The 19,456-nt window shown below is 42.7% G+C and overlaps 1 protein-coding gene across 2 annotated transcripts in view; it reads right to left on the bottom strand.

Annotated features, from left to right (window-relative positions):
- Nucleotides 1–7,102: 7,102 nt before the first annotated feature.
- Nucleotides 7,103–19,456, bottom strand: part of PELI2 (pellino E3 ubiquitin protein ligase family member 2) — a 71,990-nt gene continuing 59,636 nt past the window's right edge. For both annotated transcript variants that reach the window (XM_080990108.1, XM_080990109.1), the window contains 3 exons: nt 16,824–17,021; nt 15,029–15,217; nt 7,103–13,174 (listed from right to left, as the gene is read on the bottom strand). In XM_080990108.1, coding sequence (XP_080846234.1) covers nt 12,608–13,174; nt 15,029–15,217; nt 16,824–17,021 — 954 coding nt within the window. In that variant the 3' untranslated portion in view covers nt 7,103–12,607. The remainder of the gene's footprint in view (nt 13,175–15,028; nt 15,218–16,823; nt 17,022–19,456) is intronic.

Here is a 19,456-nt window from a genome sequence, read left to right on the forward strand (position 1 = left end):
GAGGATGACAGAAACATGAGATTGCACCAGGCTACAGAAGAACATCCTGGTAGACAGCGCTGGGTGCAAAAATAAGGGCTTGGTCCAAGCTACTGACAATTTTTCACAAAGCTTCTTTGTTTGTATAATTAGCCAAAGGCCTGGAAGAATAATGGAATCATAGAATTGTAGAGTTGGAAGGGACCCTGAGGGGCTTCTAGTTCAACCTCCTGCAATGCAGGAATCTCAAGGAAATGTGTTTGCTTGGTGACTAAAGATATCAAGGTGCCAAGTGAGCTTCCATGGGGAGGGCACGCCACCAATGGGGGAGCCACTGCAGAAAAGGCCCGTTCTTTTGCCGGACCCTCTGGGCCGCTCGTGGAGGAGGCACATGAAGGGGAGCCTCTGGTGATGATTGCAGGGTCTGTATAGGTTCATATTGCAGAAGTACAATTCCCATCACCTACAGGAAGCATGGCCAATAGCCAAGAATGATGGGAGGTGTGTTTCAACAACATCTGGAAGACCAAAGCTTCCACACACCTGTTCTACTTCAATACAGCCCAATACGAATACGCTTAAGACTATCTTGCAAATATTTCATCACTTACCTTTTTTGCAACGCTTTCCCAAGTAGGAGCTTAGTATGCCTTTGTCCTCCACCGACATCTCTTCCACTCAGTTGGGGTTCGTGTCTCTTTTTGCTTCCAGTGCATTTGGAAACCCATTTGCCACTTCTATCATGGGACACCATTTGCAGCACTCCTGTGTGGAGTGTGCATGTGTTGAAGTGCGAGAAATATGATAGTTATTTATATATTTTAAGAAGACCCGTGACATCAATGCATGTTGTTGTTGTTGTACATGTGGCTCTATCCACTGTTGTCCCTCCCCATCCCAAGGCAACCAGATATATTTTCTGGGTGCATATCACACATGCACAGACACTGTGCAAGGCGAAGGACTCTTGCTGCCCATTTGGAGATTTCTGTGCTTTTGATTTATTGTGCCAATTGCTTAGGAGATGTTGTCTCCTCTCTGGCCAGAGTGAATACTGACAGCTTAATTTATCACACATGCTGTTTGGTAGTCCAATGCTTTATATAAGCTGCTAAGCAAAGATCTGGCCAGTTTAACAAACTGATTACTAATAAACCTTTCGCCTCATCCAGCACATTGATAACTAATTTTTCTTTGATAAGAACTGGAGACACAAAGTCAAGAATACTCCTAATTGAAAAGCTGCCCTAGGTTTTGTCTAAATGGAATTGGCCCTATAAGAGGATGTTGAAAACAGAATTGATCTATTATTGCTCTTGGTGACTGCCATACATTGCAACAAAAGGACAGCAATGGGATCAGTCGAAACTAAGTGTAGCTTCTCTATTAGAAATTAATTAGCATGGTATATTTGGACTTTATCCAGGGAGATTTAGCTCAATGCATGGCTGGGTATTCAGTGCATTTAAAAACAGAACCACCTTGTTTTAAAATAACTAAATAGCTGCTGTTGAAGTATTGCAAGAAGATTGGATCTGGGAGATGGTTAAAGGAGCCACAAGTAGACCTCACCGAATTCATCATCCCGTCCTGTTCCTCCAGGAACTTATCCCCATGCTGTCAATATGTTTGCATGATGAGCCCTCCGTGGATCTGACGGGCAAGCTACCATACTATATTATTGATATTATTGATATTACTTGCATTAAAAACAATTAAGAACCAACAAAAACCCTGAAAACACAGCTATACAATTAAAAGGCAGGACTAACAAATCCCGCCCCATTAAAAGAGGCCAAAATGCCACCCTTTGAACGAAAGGCCAAGAGGCTGGGGAAAGAGGAAAGTCTTTGACTGGTGCTTAAACATAAAGAGGGCGGTGGACACATCTGACCCTTGAGATCACTAGCCAATCCCACCACGGGAAGTTACAAAATTACTAAATCAACAGGTAACATGCATGCAAAAATTAAGAGTTCTATCACACATTTCTGGATAGAATCTACCAGTTTTCTTGGGCTAGTGATCCCCCCCCCAAAAATACCCCAACTTTTTGAAAATATTATGCCACTTGGGTTTTGCCACTTGGGTACCAAATTGTCTTGGGCAACCCTGATGGAAGACGCAGCCCAATGACCCCGGGCATCCCTCCCCAGTCAATATTTGCATAAGTTTTTGAATTTTTTTGAGGCAGGGGTTGGATGGCTGCACCTGCTCTGTGTAGGGTTTGGGGGTGGATAGATGGATGGAGAAAGGACAGCTCTTCACATGCCTAGAAAAGCTTCAAGAAAAAGCACATGTGAGTTGATCTGCGTGTGCTTGTAGCGTGCAAAAGAAGGACAACGAGCATTTTCTCAAGATGAACAAGCTGATCTTATTTTAGTAGCTCCACTTTTCACATTTACCCAGTTTTTTTAAAAGCACTCCAATGATTTCTTTGGGGGCTTCCAATAATGACCTAATACTATTTCTGCAGCAGGGTCCCTGTTTCCAGGGTACGAGAGCCACCCAATAAGCATGGAAGGGCAGCTTTTTAGCCACTGTGCGTCCCAAAGCTAAGCATTTAGGAACACTGAAAACGGAACGTGCTTCAGTTCCAAGAGAACGGTGTGCAAGTTCTGTTATATACCATGGAAATTGGAGGAAAACACTCCTGAAGCGACTCCGAAAGAATATATTGCAGCACTCCAAATCACTTGCCCACATACGTGCACAGAAAAAAGAGTACACCTAGCAAAAAGGCAACGAACAGAGATCCGCATCCATCATTGCAGCGCATCCCTAATTATTATCTAATTATAGTATTAGCGTATAATATTAGCAGGGTTGTGGCTATCATTAAGGGACCCTGCACTCCTGAATTTGCACATTATCAGGATTATCAAAAAGGATAGGGCTGACCACAGCTCAGAAGCTCCTTACCACCCAAAATCACGCCAAGTACACTGACTTAGTCATTTCTCAAATGCCAGTGCTGTGGAGGTGGTGTTCCTTGAATACCAGGCTCTGAAAGCTCAGTTATTTTAGGATAAAGCTTTGTTGTCTCATCATCAGGATGAGGCAGCCAGCCACCCGTAGCTTCCCAGACAAGTCGTACGCTGCCTAAAGCCTGAGAGATGCTGCAAGCCATATGGTCCTTGGGAAAGCTCATGGCTGTTGGAACCGGGTTAACTCCTTCCATACAGAGATCTTGCCCTTCACGGTCCAGTTGATAACCTGGCAATCTTTGCGTGGCCAGCTGGTGCAAGGCTGTGTGGCAGGTGTCTGCACCACAGGTGATAACTGAGAGCCAATATATATGCATATGCACAAGAGCCCTGACATGTAATATGGCAAAACACATTCCCTGAAAATCAAAGCAGCAGAAGCTCTAGGGTCTACAAGCAGCTATTTGGCGCATGCCTATTAACATGTAGATAATGAACATAATCTTCAAGAGGCCTCTTTTGCCTATATTTAATGACAAGGGCCCACCAAACCTCATGAATCACTCACCCCTGTTCCGTCAGATACTGAGAACACCCACCTTCCACCTGGCCCTTATATCCAGAAAGCAAAGCAAGTGAGCATTATTTTAAGGCTTCCATATACTGTAAATTCCACCCTGCTCTAAGAATTGAAAACAGATAATGCGACAACAGCCCAACACATGCACCTTAAGTTTCTAGTCTGTTTTATCTCCATCCCTTTCTGTATAACAAGGCTGGAGTTAGCCTTTTTTTTAAAAAAAAAAAAAATTCCCCAAGCTCAGGTAGGTAGCTGTGTTGGTCTGATGTAGTCGAAATAAATTAAAAAATTGTCCAGTAGCACCTTAGAGACCAACTAAGTTTATTCTGAAGACAGGAGTGCCTGGCATGCTCTGGTCCATGGGGTCACGAAGAGTCGGACACGACTAAACAACAACAAAGCTTTTGTGTGCCAGCGCACTTCTTCAGATACACTGTGTATCTGAAGAAGTGTGCATGCACACAAAAGCTTATACCCAGAACAAACTTAGTTGGTCTCCAAGGTGCTACTGGGCATTTTTTAATTTATTTTATTTATTCCCCAAGCTCAGCTGGTTAGAGCGGGGTGCTGATTAACACCAAGGTTGCAGGTTCGATCCCTGTATGGGACAGCTGTATAGTCCTGCATAGCAGGGGATTGGCCTAGATGAACCTTAGGGTCCCTTCTGACTCTACAATTCTGTGATATAAAATCACACAATACCTACCTGGATATTGAACCTGAGGCCTTCTGCATGCAAAGCTGATGCTCTGGCCCATCACTCTCCCTTCCCCATGTTTCATTTCAGCTGGGGCTGAGCATTAAAGGGTTAAGCCGGGGATAGACTCCTACATGTGGAGGGCCACAGGTTTCCTAACCTCCATTAGCCCTGCCCCATGAGCCATATTGGCTGCGGCTGATGGAAGCTGCGAGTCCAAGAACATCAAAAGAGCATGCATCAGGTTCTCCATAGACCAAACGTTCATCATTTCACTACACTTGTACCTTTGCTAACCTGGCCCACTGACGTCCACTACTCCACTCATTGCGTTAAGGCTTCAGGATCTCCACCCCACAGGCACCCCTACACAGCCTTTTAAACTGCACCCTCACCCCATCCAGAAGGGTGCTTTGTTTTTGCTGCCGCTTGGCTTGCTGTTCTCACAGGGCTGCAGAAATTAAAGCAGCGAAGCGAGCCAGTATAATAATTTCTCCCCGTGTTCCCGTTTGATCTCTTTGGGGTATTATTGAGCATTTTACATAATAATCCTATTAATAGAAGTGATAGGCAGCTTAACGCAGTGTGAGGTCACCCACACTAGAAGAGTGAGACTGGTATTAGTTAATCACCAGAAGAGAGAAAATGAGGACTTTGATCAGAGAAAGAGATTTGCCACACTCTAAAAGCTCCTACCTGATCAAGCCAGGAATATTTCATAGGAGGGGAGCCAAGAGAAACAGAATATAGGCTATTGTGAGAGATTCAGAGCAAGTTGCCGTTGTAACAGTGATGGCAGCCAAGCCAGATTGATTCTGTGTGTGAAGTTGACAGAGCAGTCAAGAGTTGGAAGGAACTTCAAAGGTCCTTTTCATAAGCATTGGATATGAGGCAGACTTTAGTATCTTCAGAATCTTTGTATTTTCCACCCCTATATTTTTTTAAACCCACAAAGTTTCTAGTCCTTAGGGAGTTTTTTTAATACCAACTTGGTGGGGAGCAGGGAGGGAATAGACTGCAAGTCTTGAAAACCGAGAAGCTCAGAAACTGAATACCTGCCAGAGTTAGCTCAGTTGGTTAGACCATGGAGCTGATTAACTCCAAGGTTGCAGATTTGATCCCCGCATTGGCCATTCCTGCATTGCAGGGGGTTGGACTAGATGATCCTCAGGGTCCCTTCCAAATCTATGATTCTGTGATAAGCCAGAAGAGGATGTAGCTGCAGTGGCCATAAAGATGTGTGTTTCATTCACATCTCTTAGCTGGGCTTCTTAGAACAGAATGTGAACATTCAAGTTTTGCTAAAATTGGCAAATACTACTGATATGATATCTAAGAACCTGTCAGAGGCCTCGTGCCTTATTTCCCAAAGCCCAGTGTCTCACTTACATGGCTTTGGAAAGGCAGCATGAGGGCTGGGGGTTGGGAGTCAGGTTTTGGTCTTGCTTCCCCTTGCAACTAGGCAGTGTGCGGCTCACAGATTCCGTGTCAAAGTATTCTTACAGCTCACTTGGTATGAAAAGTTGGGACGCCCTGTCCTAGAGGATCTGCCCACCCTCCATCCCTTTCTACTTGTATGTGTTAAGTTATTGAAATAAAAAGAAAAGCTCTGAGCTGAGAATTGGTGGAAGCTGCGTCCAAGCTGCTGCGCTAAGTTTTCAGGAAGAATTGTCAGAAAAGTGGATTTCCTAAAGCCCTGGATTCCTCTCCTGCTGAATCTTTCTCCTTCGACATTTTCCATTCCTCATCATCCAGCCATTCCCTTTCAATCTCCTTACATGAAGACAGGGAACAGCTAGCAAGCAAAGCTGCACCAATATATATTGCCAATGGCCTGGTTCACACATTATGCTAAGCCATGGTTTGACCATGAGTTGCCCCACAGACGAAAAAAACAAACCATGGCTTGTTTCTGCATTATTTAGCTTGTTTTCTAACTGCTCTTACCTACTGCCTTTGTAGCTTGGTAAGCATTAGGGGTGCAGTGGCCAAAAAAACACAAACTTAAGGAAGGATGCTGTGTTCACATGCAATACCAGCCGTACTTAAAGCAAACAAAGTTTTGTAAAACAAGATACCATGGTTTCAGACAATGTTAAACAGATCAATAGCTAAGTGGCTGGGCAGGGTTTAATAAAGTATGGCTTAGTGTTGTTTTTTATCTGGGCCAACAAAGGCAGCCCAAGGATGGCATATACTCTGGGAACTCATCTGACGTAAGGCTTCCTCTTTTGCACAAGAAGAAAGTTAACAATGCAGAGTTTCACAACACCTAATTCCCATGAAACTGGATTTGTCCAAATTATGCCACACAGACTTCAGTTTTACATCAAACTTTCCAGACACCTCTATTCCTCATTTGACCAAGATTTGACTGCTAGTATTTCTGGGTGTTTGTAAATGTGTGCACTTGTAGGGGTAATTTCTACCCAACTGACACCCAGCTAGGAAAGACCCACCTGATCAGCCCCTCCCACCAGGTTACCGCAGCAGGACTTAGCACTTAGGCACAGGGAGTTGAACTGCAGCCAAGTGGTTCCCAAATAGAAGAGGCAGTTAGAGACAGACCACATTAGCCTTCTTGCTCCTTCGCTTGACCCAATGCTCAATTTTCACCATATTAACCATAGTCTAGAGTAGCTTTCATTTTTGTTTTCCTTTGAAATCTTATGTCAAAATACCTAAATTTGTGTCATTCAAATATCGTTGCCAGCATTTTAAATGAATTAGGGTCCACTAAAGAGCATAACTACTCAGATCTAGTAAGAGGGCGTTCTCACTTGCTCTTTCACTCTCACACAAATATTTATTCAACTGGTCACACAATGCGGCGCTGCCTTTAAGCATTATTCACAAAGCAAACACTGAATTCCTCTGATAGCTCTGAAGAGTGAAAAAGAATCAAAAGGAGTCAGGTGGTAATACTCGAATACCTTTTATTCCCCCCCTCCTGTAAAATGGCTTGTACTTCCAAAACGTACAACAGTTAAATTGTGTTAATATCCATTCACATTGATGTATATAAAAGGCCAGCTTTCACAAACATAACTCAGAACGTTCAACAGCTGGTAACACTTTTGAAGTAAACATTGCCATTACCCCCATTCCCAGTGGGCTCATGGGAATGAGATGCAGTTCTGAAATTTGGGCTTGGGTTTTTGTTTTGTTTTTAAGAAATGTATTTAGAGCATAGCAAAAATATACTTTTACTTGTTGGATCATGCTACAATTTTATCCAGGTGCCGAGTTCACAAGGAGAATGTCAAAAAGTCATGTGTGCCTTGAAATGCGTTTGCAGAGGGCTTGCTGCTGAAATCTCTCTCAGATACATGGCAAACTACCATAGGAGTCTCAGGAAAATCCATAGCTCATTGGCAAAGGCATGGCTTTGCAGGCAAACAGTCTCAGATTCCATCCCTGGCACCTTCGTTGAAAGAACCTTGAAGATCAGGCTGGGCAGGGGGCATCAGAGGGCAGAGCCACACACAGAGTTCAAGACAGTACTCAGCAGGTATCTGGAAACTTACATCAGAGCCTGTGTGCTATGGTCTGAAACAAGACTGAAATGGTATTGCCATTGTTGGGGAAGAGATGTGGCAAAATAAAATAAAATAAATGCTTTTCACGACTTCTGGGTGACCATCTCACCCCTCAGTCACCTCCTGTTTATGGCTCAGAGCAGATCAAGTACTTTGATCGCTTTTCTTTCTCTGAAATAGGCTTTTCTGACAAAGTTAAACACCACCACCATTCTGATCAAGAAACAGCACAGGTTGGCTAGGTTAAAATCCCAAATCACTCAGATTCCACAACTACCCACTGCCCTGCTTTGCTCTTCCTTCCAGATTGCCCTTCAAACAATTATCACGTGCATCTTCTGTGCCAGCAAGATCAACAGCTATCAAAAACTAGAAAGTGCCCTAAACAACACAAAGTCTTGGGCAAATTAAATACCAGTTAATTTATCGCGGCATAAGCTTTCATGGGCTCATCAAGCCTGACAAAGTGTGTTTGAGTCTCTGAAAGCTGATGCCGCAATAAATTTGATATTCTTTAAGGTGCCACAAGACTCCTTGCTTGCTTTGCTGCAAAGCAACCACCTCTCTCAAAACAATGAATGCTCTTTTTCCCCCCCAAGCAAGCTTCTCAGTGAAGCCAAGGAGAAATTTGCATAAGCAACTTGGGATCGATAGGGATTTTTGTTTTTTGTTTTGCTTATTTTAAAGGGAAATGGTTTGCTGATCTCTGCAAGGGAAAGTTACATCTCAAGAACAATTTAGGACTGTTCACTGAATTTTTAAGGGACCAAAGTTGCTGCTGGGCTCAAATTATTTTCCAGAGTCGTTTGGATCATGGGGTTGATATGACTGGTTAAGGCACGCCCATTTAAAATCAAATTTGGGGCAAAAAGGAGAGCAGGGGCTAGAAGAGTAAGTTATTATGGATTTTCTAAATTAGGCTATTCTCTAAAAACAGGTGCACCAAAAAGGGTTATCCGGAACTGGAGAGCCAACTTCCATGGAACGTGTAGCCATCATAAATCAATCTTAGGCAATATGATAGTTCAAAATGAACTTCCTCTCTACAGACATTAACTGCTCCTGTACTTTCTACCCAGAAATAGTGAGAAAGACATACAAGCATCAGCAGGAAAAGACGTTTAGAGCCAGAAGTTGGAGTTTAGTCAAAGCTTGTTTGGAAGCAGCTAAACAAGAACAGTTCAGTGGGGAAAAAACCAGATTTCATATTGTTATGATGCTTTTGGAGACAGATGCACACAACATAGGTAAAACTATTGTTTACTAAACCAGTCAGATGTCTTACAACATGGAGGTATGAAAGCTTTCAATGGCAAAAAATTGTGAAGTCTACCTATGTCCTACACACCAGCAGTATCACTTGCTCGTGTTAGCCACAATGAGACTTTGTTCAACAAAATCTGGATTGTTTCAGAGAGAACTTAACTCCTCTGACTTCAGTGTTTCTCGTGCTAATCAGCATTGGAGCATGGGTCCGGATTCAATGTGCTCTCAAACACTGACAATCATGGCAGCACAACAGCGATCTTATACACTAGTTTTGCCATTCACGGTAAAGTCTGGGATAATCTAAACTTCAACTAGGAAGTATAGGAACTACGGGAAGAGCGAAAAGCAATGCAATTTGGACAACTCTTTGGATATACAGAACACCGGAAAACTTTATGGAAATGAGCATGACAGAGAAGTCAGTGCTTCAGAGCTACTGAACACAGCCTGAGCATTATGGAAACCTGGGAAATCTTCCAACTGTTCCAACATCATTCTCTTTCTCACAAAAATGCAATGAAAACAGGGGTGAATCCAACACTTTTGACATTAATGTTACAGTAAATCAGTTCTTCTTGTTTCTCAAAGCGGCCCACTAGCAATCCACCCACTAGGTGCACCTGTCACCGTGCGGAACCTAGGTCACAAAAATGGATTCAGAATCACAGGTTGGACTGTCCAATGGATCCTTCTTGAAAGAGTCCGGAGTAGCTTCAATGTAATCCACAACTGAAGTGGGAACAATCTCTAGGTATACATTCACACATGGAAGGAAACCTAATTGTGGGAATATTCTACACCTGAGCAGGGCCTGAGTCATCGCTACTGTGTTTGTCTGCCCTTGAAGTTGGCAAGCAAGGCAGATTTTAAAACTCTGATTTTATGATATTTTGCCAGTCGGCAAAAGGCCTCTTGATAACAGAGCCTGGGGAGCAGCAGACAGAATAAAGGAGGGGTCTGAGGCACCTATGATAAAAGATCAGGATGGGGTTACAAACCGTGACACAAAAACAGGGTTATCGTCAGAATTTGAGCTACACATTTGTCTTGAGGAATATCAAAGGTGAGGAGCACTCATTTTAAAAAGGCACTAGGACAAAGTGTTTATAAAACAATTGGCCCTATTTCCCAACCTACTGAGTGGGGCAGGCAAGCTACGGAGTATGGCATTTGACAGAAAATGCAGCAGAGTGAGTGAAACCTTCCCAAACAAAAGAAATTGGTGCATCAACTTAAAATGCTGAACTTTTTTATACAGCAAAATTGTATTAAACAGCAGCAGATAAAAACAACATGCCCCATCACCCAGTGGGCAATGAACATCTGAAAATGTTTAAAAGGTTAACTATAAAACAATATTACATCCAAAATATGAACAGGCCAGTTCAAGTATATACACAATATATTAAAATCATATAAATTATATATTTATACAAAGGGCACACACATAGCAAGGGGTTGCTGTGAATTTAACAAAATGGAGATCCAAACTGCCAGAATCACTTCAGATGTGCAATTAATTTTTCCCTGTGGGTTCTTTTTTCATGTCAACATTGAAGAACGAATACCTCTGATACCACAAATACGGTGGTGGTGGTGGGGGGTGGAGAAGCATAAAAATACCCCAAGCAGATGAAAATGCGAATATGGTAAGGGCATTATAGTACATGAAATCCCAGTCAGTTCACAATGAGCACTGAGTTGCCTCCTTTCCCACAACTCCACCCGCCCACTTCAAACCAGGAATTTCAAACCACATAGGGGATGAATTAATTCTGGGTATTTAATAGTAACATTTGGTGTGTCTCTGAATCTCAAAATAGAGAAAAGGGGGGTGGGGAGGACAGATGGCAAACTGAAAAGTTAATAAACTGTGTTAAACTATTGCAGGATGTTTGCACATTGGACAGCATCATAGAAGGAAGCTCAGCAAAACAGCTTATTTTTAATTACTGATTTCAAAATAGCTACCAAATATTTAACCATCTGTAGGAGGATTCTTGGTGACTCGCATGTTTAAGACTCAAAGAGTATCCCAAAACCAGCCATCACATCATGGCCAACGTGTCTTACGTTTTGCAAGAGAGCAGATTGAAACCTTCTTGCTGATGTAGCAAAGCAGCCACTTAAATAACTAGATTTATAACAAGTCAGTTTGCTCACAGGGCCAAGACATGCAAGGGGAAACTATATCAAGTGGCAATAAAGCCAAAAAGGCAGAATTAGAAACGGACAGAAAACTGTGAACATGGCGAATGTAACTGCATATATGTAAAAAGTAACACAAATTGCATCAGATGCAAAGCTGAAAAGGGCTGATAACATATTGTGCCTTACCACCCCTGGGTTTTCATGAAAGCTGTTTTCATGTTATCACAAATCCCCGTGTTCCCACATTGGTGAAGGAGCCAGTTTTCATTGGCTTCAACCCCTGGTGCTGTAGCAACACCAGAAAATGATGGAGCCATATAGGCAAGACCAGCCTTGATGGGAAGGGCATGCACAACACGGCACAGCCATATAACAAAGTCATTCCAACACACAGTAAGGGCACAGGATGAAGTCACAGAAAAGTGGCTCTTGCAACACTATGACAATGTATGAAGGGGCTCAAGGTTGGTCACAAATTAGCTTAATGTTGGTGCGAAATCTATAAAACACAGGGCAGGATGGTGGTACAGTGGCTGTCAGAGAGTTGTGCTGCCCCAGGAAAGTCAGAAGCAAACTAATCTTTTTGCACATAAAAAAACGTGACCTAACACATCTGTTGGACCAGATAACCCGTATCTTAAATCTTCCCACATTATGTTTCACGCGTAATGCTAAATACAGGAAGAACATGCAAGGGTAACTTCTGTGTCAAAAAGACATTAATATGTGAAGTGACAGCGATCTCCAAATTTCAAGTAATTTTGAGTGTTTTTTCTTTCTTTTTGGACAGCTGCATTAACACCACACTGCAGAATTCCATAATATTTTTGTGCTATTGTTTATGAAGCCAACCTTTCGTGTTCACGGCTTGTTTAATGCATGTATCTAGTGAACATTCACCCAGGTTTGCTCACACATTCAGTACATCCTCTTTGAGAATGAACTATTCAAGTTAATTATATTGCAAATTAAAAAAAGAGAGAGAGAGAGAGAGAGAGAGAGAGAGAAAAGGACAGACAAATTACATTCTGTATGCTCCTTTTAGCTTGAAAAAATATGTGTCTTAAAGGCTTGTCAAAGTTTAGAAGAAAAGCATTTCTGTTAAAAAATCCAAGATTAAAAAATCATTAAGACATTGGTATCTTTTTTTTTTCTTCTTCTGATCAAGGGTACTAAGAAAAAAATATTACAAATATACTACAATTTTACCAAGAAGATGTCATCATGAACATGCTTCTGTTGAGCATGCAATGCCACTGATATCTGTTTGGTTCCAGGTATCAGTGTATCACCACACTCCACATTACTCCCAGCTGGTTTCTCCCCCCAACCCGCCCCCGAAAAGCCCTCATTAATAACAATCCTATAAAAAGGTAAAATCTAGAGTTAGTGGCAAATTCTTTTATCTTCACAGTAAATTGTTAACCATGTGAGCTTTATCGTGGTCATCTGTAAAATGGTGTCGTCAGTCAATTGGACCCTGAAAAATGAGTTTGACACAGTTCTGATCTCCGGACAGCTGGGTAGCGCAGAAAGGGCAGGCAGCATGGAACGCATGAGTACCATGTGGCAGTGGGATCTGGGACCAGTATTTGGCAGACTTCTCGGAGCACACATGCCCACAAGGGGTGAAAGCATACGTTGGCGGACCAGCATCAACATAAAAGCCTGCCTCGCACCCGAGCCAGAGAGGCACATAGGGACCAACGGTTCTGCACATAGGACACTCACGCTCGTTGGCTTCTGTGTCGCTACGGTGCCCCCAGTTGTGATAGCCATGGACGTGGCCACAGCTGAGGTAAGCCCAGGGCTGTTTCTCTTCCACCACTTCCTTGCGGTTGATGCTGGGAAACGCCAGCGTGTTCAGCCCCACGGGGCACTGGGGTCTCGCTGCATTGATCTCTTGCCGCAGAGCCTCTATGTGTTTCTGAGTCGGTGTATGAAATAAACCATCTGCTGTTCTCCACAGGAGTGTGGCTCCACACAGATCAATGAGAGAACCATCTTGCAGGACGTTGGTTTCATTTTCCACCTAAAAGGGCAGACGGAGATGGAGAACGGTTTGACAGCTAATTCACTCTGAAGCGAAGTGACCCCACTCCACACAATGAATTTTCCACACACACACACCCCTTTTCTGTCAGCCTCTTGTACATCCAATGTAGCGTTCAGCTTCCTTCTGTTCTCCTACATGGATTTTATGTAGAAATGTTGATGCAATAGCCCCTCCTCTACAGCAAGCTGCTACAGATTAAACAAAAAAAGCAAATCCAAATTCCTTTCTGTCCTGGTATCTCCATTTCCTCCTCAACTGTTGTTGTCTTGCTTACTGCTAAATTAGGCAAAAGTAATGGAACTTACAATGCACATGTCACTCAATGTGTCATGTAAACTGATGTAACTGCATAAACAAGAGTAATATCTTTTGACAGATCCTGCAGGATAGCCATGATACTATGTTGTTGTGGCAAGGGTCTTGTGGCCTCTTATAAGTCTAAACACATTTACTGTAACAAAGCCCACTTTGTCAGAGGAATGACATGGCAAGTTGGCAAGAGTACAGTGGTACCTCGGGTTAAGAATTTAATTCGTTCTGGAGGTCCGTTTTTAACCTGAAACTGTTCTTAACCTGAGGTACCACTTTAGCTAATGGGGCCTCCTGCTGCCGCTGTGCCACTGCCATGCGATTTCTGTTCTCATCCTGAAGCAAAGTTCTTAACCCGAGGTACTATTTCTGGGTTAGCGGAGTCTGTAACCTGAAGCGTCTGTAACCTGAGATATCACTATATATGCATGCACAGTGAGTCTGGCCACAATTGTACACACTGTGGCCAAAAAGTGCAAGAGATCGCCAACAGCCATGTCTTCACACATTCAGCTTATTAGGAGACAAGGCCAGAATTACTTCAAGATTGTCACGCGCTTTGTGTTCAAAACTAAAACTCTTCTAAAACTTTTGTTCTTTTGGCACACAATTCATCAGCAACAAGTTTGGATTTAAATGAAGCAGAAAGGTCATACTGCAGACTCTCACAGTCATGGTCAGAACCATCCATCACAGAAACTGCAGGCTGAGAAGAATGTAAAGCAGCATTTTCTGCCTAGCATTCAGGAGACATTCCATTTTTGGAGCAAGATGGATTTTTTCCCTCCCTTATAAGGCCACAGGATAGGACAAAACATTAAGCCACCATTCAAGTTAACCTGCAACATACCACAAGGCAACCACTGTGAGCCCAGCAAGGCACAATTCCCAGTGGTATGGAAAGACCTGGCTACCATCATGTACACTTTCGTAACATCAAGGTGAGATTACTGCAACATGCTCTATTGGGGCTGCCACTGAGGCTACAAGTAGTACAAAACATCAAGAGTCCTAGCTGGAAGCTGGTGTGAGGGCACCCAACAGAATTATTACCCCAACTTCAGTGGCTTATTAGGTACTTCTATACTTAATTGAAAATGGCAGCACTGAGCTTTAGGCCTAGGATCAGTATATTTTTACTGTAGTTTTACAGTTTGTTAGAAGCTGGCCAGAGTGGCTGGGGCAACCCAGACGGGCAGCATAATAATTATTCAATTATTATTATTATATCTTAAGGGCTGTTATCTCAATAATTAACTGTGCTACCACACTTTCAAGGATTGTCAGCTAGGTCTGTCTGGCCCCTTTTTCCTGGTGCTGACACTTTTATTTAGGAGATCTTTAGGACTAGAGGATTAGTGCTTTGTTTGCTGTATTGTTTCTGTTGCTTTACTCCTTATGCTATCTAGGTTGCATTTTTAATTATGGTTTCTTTTCATATGGAAGCCAATTTGAGTAATATGGAGAAATATGGCTAGAAAGTTTTGAAATAAAACCGCTATCATGAACTTCCCAACTTACTAGTTTGCCTCTTTGCTGAGCAGATCTTGTTTCACGCAGAGTATACACATCACCACAAACTGAAATTTCCCGCCAGACTCCCGGTTTTGATTCTTCAGTGAACCCTCCTTTTGGATGCATGACTAGAACGCCATTGGTTGTTAATCCATCCATGTGTCCGTCGGGATTCTTCCATTTTGCTGCTTTTTCCTATACAGAAGGCCACAGGAAGAAATAAAAGATAAATTACTCAGCCTTTCCACATTCAAAACTTGTAACGGTATTCAAGGTTGCAACCACAAGTAAGGTAATAAAGGAAGGGTTGCTTCGAATTCTAAACTCAACATTTAGCACAGAACAGCAAAGTAAACATCTGCACACAATTACAACTATTACTAATAGTTTGGCTGAAAAAACAGCTTGCCTCTATATCAGAAGGGACAGAAAGAAAATCACATTAGTGTTTAAAGTCCTAAACAGCCTAGCCCCAACTATCTGAAAAAACTGCCTCCTTCCCTACTCTCAATCAGCCTCCCATGTTCCAAGCCATGGATCTCTTCACAAGTGTACACATCATTTACATATATTGCTACTCTTCCGCCCTTCTTGTTTGATCTATTCCATCTGAGCAGATTGTACCCTTCAATTTCTACATTCCATTCATGAGTCTCACCACAGCAGCCTACATGTGCCATCCTGTATTAAGAGCTCAAGTTCTTCTTGCTTGTTTCTCTTTTTTTTAAAAAAAATAATTTTTATTAACCGGCCAATCAAATCAAATTAAATCACATCACATAAATTCCGAATTCTTCTTGCTTGTTTCTCATACTCTGTGCATTTGTGTAGAGACAACTGAAACCACGAAACACACTGCTGCTGCCTCTATAACACTCAATAAGGAGTCACCTGCCGCCACCACCACCACACGTCTCTTCCTTCTCTGGGAAGTAGCAGGAATCGTTCTGTATGCTGTACCTTCTGCTGCCACCTTGATGTGTTCTGAGGTCTGCAACCACTGTTCTTGCTTCTCTGGCCAAGAATCAGTGTCCGAGGTGAGGGCATAGAATCAATTTTGTAGCTCCAGAGACACAGCATGCTCCTGATAGTCCTACTTTTTGTGTCATGTTCCTCCAGAGGATTGTCTCCTGAATTGGGCAATCTTCCTCCTCCCTAGGGGTACTCTGCCTACATCTCTGTTCCAGGACAGTCCACTCTAGTCTAGCAAGAATGTCCTCATGTTACCCGGTGGCTTGAAGTGTGGACAGGTGGGCCTCAAGTTGCTGGACCTCTTCTTTTAGCATGGTAACCAAGCTTACAGATAGCAGTTCCAGCACCTCTCAAGCATATGGAAGGATGGGCCTTTCTGCAATTCCACTAGCATTCCATCACCTCCTCTATCGTCAATTTTGCCCAACTGGGCACTTGATTCCACATTGCAATGAGGAAGCAAAGGGTGAGATAAATCAATCCTACTTCCAGATTTACTATGGTAACATTAGCTCATGATGCAGCACATAGTCTTGCATGGAGAAGATCCCAAATTGATATTCTGGAATATCCAGTTAAAAAGATCAAGTAGCAAGTGATAGGAAAGATTTTGGACTGAGACACTGCGGAGCTGCTGCCACTCAGAGTAGACTATGCTGGGCTAGATGGAAAATAATCTGACAGTTTCCTATGTACTATGTGTTAATATTAAGAAAAAATAATCTGCAGTTGAATGCCAGCAAACAGCCATCATGTTGTGATAAGAGGGCTGGTTTATGCAACAAGTTATCATGACAGAGAGGCTTGCAGAGAAACTAGGTGTACTTACCCCAAGGAATATGTTTTTAGAAGAGTCAAATCCTGCTGCAAAGATTCTGGCAGTGTATGGTGTGTTCCTATCACAGACAATGCGGCAAGCAAACCTGGAGATGGTGCTTTGGGTGATCTGAGTTTCATCACCATTTTGACTGCCAGAAATTGTATCTGTTACAACAAAATCTATGGGGCTCTCTGTCGATCTGCCAACCTGAAGACATTGAAAACATATTTTAGAGAAATACCTTAGATGATACTGTTACATTATACATTATGTCTAGAAAGGTTGTTTGCTAAAACACAATAAACTGACTGACTGACTCTTTGGAGAACTATGCAATGTGAGAGCATGTGAAACCTTAAATAAGCAAAATCTATGGGTAACTTGTACATTCAGGTAGATTCAAGTATTATCCACAAATCAACAATTAACGTAAGTAGGCATCTTGCTCTCATTCTAAAACTGTTTTAGTTACATGGGGTACCTTCAAAATTTGAATGGCTTGTAATAAAACCAAGCCCCTCAGAAGATCCCCCCACTCCCCACAAAAATGTATAAAAGCTTATGTCTGTTTTTAGATTTAAAAGATCCATTCTACAAACCAATGTTAAGTGATCCTGAATTACTTTTAAGACACCCTAGTATACAAATTATAACACAATGGGTTCAATTAATGAATTCCATTAGCAGAAGGCCTTCTCAGTGGGACTTTCCTCCTCCTCTCCTCGCATGGCTCCCCCCAAAATAGTTTCTGGTCTTTTGGGGGGAGAACGCCCAGAACAGCATGGTTCATTGGTGGGTGGGGGGTCACTCTATCTGACAAGCTGAAATTGCTTGCCATGGTAGAACAATATCTTAGCACAAGAATGAATTTCTCCTAACGTCTTTTAAAAGGTAAAGGTAAAGGACCCCTGACAGTCCAGTCGCGAAGGACCCTGGCGCTCATCTTGCTTTACTGGCCGAGGGAGCCGACGTTTGTCCACAGACAGTATTTCCAGTTCGTGTGGCCAGGATGACTAAGCTGCTTCTGGCGAAACCAGAGCAGTGCACAGAAATGCCGTTTACCTTCCCGCCAGAGCGGTACCTATTTATCTACTTGCACTTTGATGTGATTTGAACTGCTAGGTTAGCAGGAGCAGGGACCGAGCAACGGGAGCTCACCCCGTCATGGGGATTCGAACCACCGACCTTTCGATTGGCAAGTACTAGGCTCTGTGGTTTAGGCCACAGCGCCTTTCACTAAATGCTAAGGAGGAAATCATTTCACACAGAGAGGGAGCTATATTGTAGCATGCATACGTGCTCATGGCTCCACCTTTCTATGAAATATTTTAGGAGCACAGAAATGTAAGAAGCTGCCTTATACTGAGTCAGAACACTGCACAATCTTGCTCAGTACTGTCTACACTAACTGGAAGTGGCTCTCCAGGGTTTCAGGCTGGAGTCCCTTCCAGCCCTGGAGTTACTAGGAACTGAATTTGGGACCTTCTGCACACAGAGTTTGGATCTGATATCCCGCTTTATCACTACCCTAAGGAGTCTCAAAGCGGCTAACATTCTCCTTTCCCTTCCTCCCCCACAACACACACTCTGTGAGGTGAGTGGGGCCGAGAGACTTCAAAGAAGTGTGACTAGCCCAAGGTCATCCAGCAGCTGCATGTGGAGGAGCGGAGACGCGAACCCGGTTCCCTAGATTACGAGACTACCGCTCTTAACCACTACACCACACTGGCACACACAGGGCAGATGCTCTACCACTGAGCTTAAGTCCTCCCCAAATTTTCTGCTTCATTGGTATTACTTGACTCCTTTTGGCATCAAGATGTCAACGGCTGCACTTGAATGTTTCACTTATTAAAAGAAGAGGTATTAGTGGTGTGTTATGGCATAAAAACTATTACAGATTGCTCAGCTGCAGAAACACTGTGATGGGTGAAAATGAACGTGGCAAGCCCTGAATTTCTGTTACTGCTTTAACTGCAGTAAAAGTAATATATATTTGTCTTGCTCTTGAAGAGACTAATGTTGCTTCTTGGAGCTATGCCATAAACCAGAATTATGAACTTCCTAGACAACAGCAAGGAAATCAACAGATTTTAAGTTGAGTCTCTGTGCATCTAAGATTTGGAAAGAAACATGCAGCAAATTAAATATCAGATTAAATATCTGAATCGCATGGATTCTTTCTTCCAAAAAAGAGAATTCTATTTAAAGCTGTCTTCTAATATTTGACATTGACTACCAAGGTACAGGGTTGTGCTGTTTTGCTGTGTCATTTGAGTTTAGGAAACATTCTAACTGCAAAATTCTGCCGGATTTATTATTTGCTAGAAATATTTGCTGCGGAAGACAGGGTAGAGAAGATAAGCCTTCTTACTTTATTCTACTAAAATGCTAATCAAGCACCTCTGTAGAAAAGATGAAAATATAGTACAGGTGACTTTCAATTTACGCTGGGATTATGGTCCAGGAATAGCGCATAAAGCCAAAATTGTGTATTGTCAAAACACATCGGGTTCAATGGTGGGTGGGATTGCCAAAGTTTTTATTCCTGGGTGCCTGTCCCTTTCCACCCCCTTTTTCTTTAAAAAAAATGCTTGCAGGATTCGGGGGGGAAACTGGCTGGCGGCTGTGAGAACAGGGTA

This window comes from Podarcis pityusensis (genome assembly GCF_964106645.2).
Source record: "Podarcis pityusensis genome assembly, chromosome: 1".
Lineage (NCBI taxonomy): Eukaryota > Metazoa > Chordata > Lepidosauria > Squamata > Lacertidae > Podarcis > Podarcis pityusensis.